Raw genomic sequence first — 5,937 nt, 5'->3', positions numbered from 1 at the left:
GAATAGCGAGTTGTTCCTTGAAGAAAGATTTGCTTCCTCAAACTTTCCCAGCAGGTAGATTGAATAAGTTGAATACCGGAGCACATTTAATAAAGAACAATTACAAATTGTATGCGTTCCCAATTTTCCTGTTGGGTGATTTTTAAAAACATAATTTGTCAAATTCATATTGACACTAGTATTACGTTGGAATCAAATCAGGTGGGACTTGCTGTTACCTTTTATAATTGTACCATGTTTTAAAATCAATATTGGATTTTTATGTTACTGAGAAAATCCTCAATTTCCCCTTAGTACCCAATTACAAATACGCTTGTATTATTTCTAGAGAAATCCCAATTATTGGCATCCTCATCTACAAATCGGCTATTTTCAGTTAATTTTAATGGCCTTATGATAGAATAGGTAGACAATGACAGATGCATAAATAGACAAAATATTATTAATCGGGATTTTGTTGATCGAATAATAAAAGTAGGTTTTAAGGAATCTACACATGAAAACTAAACATAATTAGATAAGTGAACCTTTCTAGACGATTTATCACTATCATCAATACTAAACATACTCGTATGTACATGCATAGACATGTGCGAGTATGGTGATCTTTTTAGCTATCAATTAATAGCTAACGCACTATGTATTATCAATTTCTGCGGTTACAGGCCAGACCACGGTGTCCCAAAACATTTCTTTTGACATGGGCGTGACATGGAAAACCACTAAAGTGCGATTTCCAGCACTTATCACTGTTAGTTTCATTGAGTTTGACACTATAAAAACCGTAGAGAACTGGGAATGGTCATCAGTTGAAAGACTGTTTTCGTTGTTTCAACAATATTCCCCATTGAGAATTTAAAATGTCTTCGAGCGATACTAAAGCCCTTGAACTGTTGTTCCAACGTCCTTTGGAACCAGTTTTTACGTCACGTGACAATGGCAAGACCGCATTTGATTTGCCCGACAGTTACTATACCGATCGTTACAGTAGTTCCAATGTAGAGCTCCAAACCCGTTACGGTGATAATGTCGAAATTAAGGTAAGCTAGTCGAAGTGGTGGAAGTTAAAATTTAGCCGTCTCAAGCATTCAATTTAATAATGTGTGTAGATTCCATTGCGCGACTTGGCTAGGAAACCCAACTTGGATTTTACCAAAGTTATTGGAAGGAAACAACAATTCTCCCTTTTCCAAGACCAACATAAGAGGGTAGCCAGTCAACTGATTACCATGTTTATGGATAGTCCTGATCTACAAAGCTTTGTTGCTCTCTGTGCCTATACCAAGTAAGTGGAGAATGCAAACCAAACGCATTACAATTTCATGTATTCCAATTGCGTTTTTTTTTTCTTCCACAGGGATCGTGTCAATCCAATGCTATTCCAGTATTGTTATTCCGTTGCAATTCAACATCGTCGTGATACTCGCAATATTCGTGTTCCACCAATTGCAGAGACATTCCCGTCGAACTTTGTGGAACCCTCACTGTTGCAGGAAGCACGTCAAGAAGCATCACTTGTACCGGATCCCAGCAAACGTGTAAGTAACGGTCGTCCTTCTTTTCCAAATTAGGCTATTTTTAAGTCTCGCCTTTCCTCTCCATAGTCTCTCATTGAAATTCCAAGGAACTATACCGCCACCGATGCAGAAGATGAGCAACGTTTAGCCTATTTCCGTGAGGATATCGGCGTGAACATGCATCATTGGCACTGGCATTTGGTATACCCCGGAAGCGGACCACGCGAAATTGTTGCAAAGGATCGCCGCGGTGAACTGTTCTATTATATGCATCATCAGATTATTGCTCGCTACAATGTCGAACGTTTCTGCAACCATCTAAAACGTGTCGAAGTTATCAACAACTTCCGGGCACCCATTGCTGATGGTTATTTCCCAAAACTGTTGAGCAGCGTTAACAATCGCACATATCCCGGTCGTGTAGCAAACGCAGTTCTACGCGACATGAAACGGCCAAATAATGTTGTCGATGTTGCTGACCTTGAAAGATGGCGTGATCGCATTATGGCCGCCATTGACCAAGGATATGTTCAAGACGTAAGTTGTTTTTTGTTGTATAGCTCGATACAGATTTTCCAATTAATAATTTTCCTTTGCCTTGTAGACTGCTGGAAAACGTTATCCTTTGGATGAGGTGAAGGGCATTGATCTTCTCGGTGATATTGTTGAGGCTTCTAGCCTCTCGATTAATAGCCAGTACTATGGCAGTCTTCATAACACGGTCCATGATATGATTGCCTTTGCTCATGATCCCGATGGTCGTCACTTGGAAGACTATGGTGTAATGGGCGATGTTACAACGGCAATGCGTGATCCAGTTTTCTACAAATGGCATGGCTTCTTGGATGTCATGTTCAATAGGCATAAGTCTCTTTTGCCACCCTACGACCAAAGTCATTTGAGTTATAGTGGCATTACTATTAACAACGTTGAGGCTAGAATCAATTCTCGTACGGCCGCACCAAATGTGCTCTTGACTTATTGGCAAAAATCCAATGTAGATTTGGCTGCTGGTTTAGATTTTGGACCCAATGGTAGTGTGTTCGCCACATTCACCCATTTGCAACACGCCCCCTTCGAATACATTGTCAATGTGACGAATTCCAACGGCACACCCAAGAAGGGTACATGTCGCATTTTCCTCTGCCCTAAAACCGATGAACGTGGAACACAACTTACTCTAGAGGATCAACGTGCTTTGGCCATTGAAATGGATAAATTCACTGTAAATTGTAAGTTTTTATTTTTTGGAGATGAGTGGGAGTTTGAAACAATTATTACAGTGTGTAATGACGACGAATTCACATTTTCCCATTCACAGTGACCCCGGGAAAAAATACAATCCGCCGTCGTTCTGATGAATCGTCTGTTACAATTCCATTCGAGAGGTCCCTGCGTCGTGTTGGACCCAGCGCTCAACCAACTGAAGCCAATGCTTTGGCTGCGTTCCAATTCTGTGGCTGTGGATGGCCCGATCATCTTCTATTGCCCAAGGGCAGGCCTGAGGGTATGACATTCGATTTGTTTGTGATGATATCGGATTATGCCAACGATGCTGTGAAACAAACCAATAACGGGTAAGAACAGGGGAAGATTCACTTCCCAATAGTTATTGTTGGAATGTGATTATGATTGATTTGTGTGTGTCTGTTTTCTCTGTAGTCCCGATGTCTGTGGAGATGCCTACTCGTTCTGTGGTTTGAAGGATAAATTGTATCCCGATAGACGTACCATGGGCTTCCCATTCGATAGACGTTTGCCTGGCAACACTTTGACAGCGTTGACATCATCGTTCACCAATTTGATGAAAACTGATGTGAAAATTATTTTCAATGACCAGGTTGTTGATAGGACTTAAATTTTTACTAACCAGACTGTCGAACAAAATGCAAAATGTCACATTGTGTTATTCGTAATTGCCAATACCTTTAATATTAAACCTAAATAATTGTTTTCCATTTCAATAAAAATTAATCAATAAAACCGTATTGTGAACAAAATCTATATTATATGATAAAAATTTGAATCAAAAGCTATAATACAAATCCATATATGTAATGACTAAAAATCCAAATAAAATCTCAATTGATATCAAAATATTTCTCTTTATTTGTACCTCAATAAATAAATATTACAATAGCGCCATCTACTTGCTGGTAGAATATTCGAGTTCCGTTGATAATACTGTTCCTCCCATCACAGCACTACCGAATCTAGAAAACAATTGCCAAAGACATAAAATATATAAGATGGGACATTTGATAGTCGCCAATGAAATATAGATGTCGGTGTGGTATAAGAATATGTTATGTCACGATATGGTGACATAACATAATGTTAAATTTTGAGTGAAATGATTTTTATCAGGGTAGATATACAAGGTAGCCGCATCGGCGAATTGGGAACATGATATGTCAAAACGGCAAACAAAGCGAATTTAAATTAATTCGTTTTGACATATCAATTTTGAAGCAAATTATTTTCTACCGATCAGAACACCGAATTTTGAATTTCGATTACATATCTCTCTTGCTCTGAAGTGCCCTGGAATTTTGACAAAAATGCAATTTCGAAGAGACTGTCATAGCAAAGTTGAGCAGTATTTTGTTTGGAAAAAAACAAAAATTTTTTTATGATGTACATTATACTCACTTATAATCAAGGTGGATATACAAGGTAGCCGCATCATCGAATTGGGAATATGATATGTCAAAATTGTGAACAAGGCGAATAATAATAATTTTGAAGCAAATTAATTTCAACCAATCAGAATTAAGAATTTTGAAAAACGAAAAATATTTGTTGGATATTTGTTTACATTTCCATTTTTAAAATTTTTCAATGTTTGTGTAAGTATCTGAATTTTTAGTAGAAAGATTCATCAAAAGCGCTCTTTAAATGCGATAATTATTTTCGTAGTTTTGCCATGCCCTCACATGAAATTTTTGAAAACAATATACATATAATGAAGACAAAAAGGTCCCATCGGACCAAATCTTCCTTTCGATCCCAAAGTCTTGTTTTTGATTCCATGGTCTTCTTATAGAAATGTCATCCCCGCTATGCCTTTTTATCCTTTTTTATTCTTCTTTTTCAAATATATTTTAATTTTCTATTTTTATTTGGAAATGGGTTTGAAAAAAAAACAATTTGTTATGACATACAGTAAAAACTCGCTAATCCGGATAATTGATTGCAGACCCAAATCCGGATTACCGAGATTTCCGGATTATCGAGTTTTATTAATTGATTAAAATTTATATTAATTTGGTGATAATTTAATTATTTTTATGTTTTTATTAAAAATGAAAATTATTCATTTCAAAAATATGAACTTTGAATATAATAGGTACCATTTTCAATTAAATTTGCAACGATTTTTTTTATTAAAATAAAAAGTAACGTATCTTTACAATCCGGATTTTTGAGTCAAATAGGTCAATCAATCCGGATTATAGGATACGCAATGGGTTGTGAAATGCAGTCCGGATTACCGAATAATCCGGATTGTCGAGGTCCGGATTATCAAGTTTATACTGTATAATCTTACCATCAGCTGCCTTGATACGGTTACCTTATTAATATACCTTGCTTATAATTTTGTTTATTTCAAATTGTCATGTTCGACGTTGTTAAAAATACCAGAAAAATCAGATAAAGAAGGAAGGTATAACAGTGCAATTCTTTGAAATACTTTGTGACACATTCTTCCACCACGCTAAGACGACATATGTGGGAATTTAGAAAAACGTATGCGAATCAATTGAACTTTCACAGGAGTTCGATGCTGCGGATGGACTTTCTTTGGGTGTTACTAGGAACTATTGTTCAAAATTAGTCGTTGAAAAAGCATTACAATGCTCATGTCTACCGCTGAGACTGTCAATGAATCAAAGCTCATTATTCCAGCTATGCGTTACAAATTTGTTTGTGAGACTTCGTAAATTCGTTTAAATTATCATCAGAATCACTACCAACCCAAAAAGTCACTAATACTTCTCGATAAGTTGAACTATATGTGCCGATAATGTAAGGATTTGCAATATTTGTACTAAATCCAGATAGAATCCCATTGCATGTGGGATTTATCGGGATGTTTTCTTCCCGAATTGAATTTGTTATACGCATTAGAAAACCAAAATAATAAATTTAAACTGTTTATATACGTTGAAGTCCAAGGTAGATATATAAGGTAGCCGCATCGGCGAATTGGGAACATGGTATGCCAAAATTGTTATCAAGGCGAATAAAAATGAATTCGCCTTATATTTTTCAACCAATCAGAACAAAGAATTTGGAAAGTTTTATAAAATATTTATTTACTTTTTTGAATTTGTGTGTTTTTTTTTTGCAAATCGCAAATTTATGAAATAAATATAGCATAAAATATAAAAATGATTCGTTAATGTTAGGGAACTGA

The 5,937-nt window shown here is 36.2% G+C and overlaps 1 protein-coding gene across 1 annotated transcript; it reads left to right on the top strand.

The window, feature by feature from the left end:
- The first annotated feature begins 860 nt into the window (after positions 1-860).
- LOC133326936 (phenoloxidase 2-like) lies at positions 861-3,375 on the top strand. The gene is made up of 7 exons (XM_061535551.1): positions 861-1,040; positions 1,110-1,285; positions 1,358-1,538; positions 1,605-2,054; positions 2,122-2,749; positions 2,839-3,094; positions 3,180-3,375. The coding sequence occupies exons 1-7, from the start codon at positions 861-863 to the stop codon at positions 3,373-3,375; spliced, it is 2,067 nt and encodes a 688-aa protein (XP_061391535.1).
- The last annotated feature ends 2,562 nt before the right edge of the window (positions 3,376-5,937 follow it).

Source organism: Musca vetustissima, unplaced genomic scaffold (assembly GCF_032173495.1).
Source record: "Musca vetustissima isolate MV318-11 ecotype Yass unplaced genomic scaffold, APGP_CSIRO_Mvet_v1 utg27727, whole genome shotgun sequence".
Taxonomy (NCBI): Eukaryota; Metazoa; Arthropoda; class Insecta; order Diptera; family Muscidae; genus Musca; species Musca vetustissima.
This window is presented reverse-complemented; position numbering and strand designations above follow the sequence as displayed.

Coding starts and splice junctions, on each gene's coding strand:
- LOC133326936 (XM_061535551.1), top strand. CDS start 861: ATGTCTTCGAGCGATACTAAAGCCCTTGAACTGTTGTTCCAACGTCCT. Junction 1,041..1,109: donor GTGATAATGTCGAAATTAAG/GTAAGCTAGTCG, acceptor TAATGTGTGTAG/ATTCCATTGCGCGACTTGGC. Junction 3,095..3,179: donor GTGAAACAAACCAATAACGG/GTAAGAACAGGG, acceptor TTTTCTCTGTAG/TCCCGATGTCTGTGGAGATG.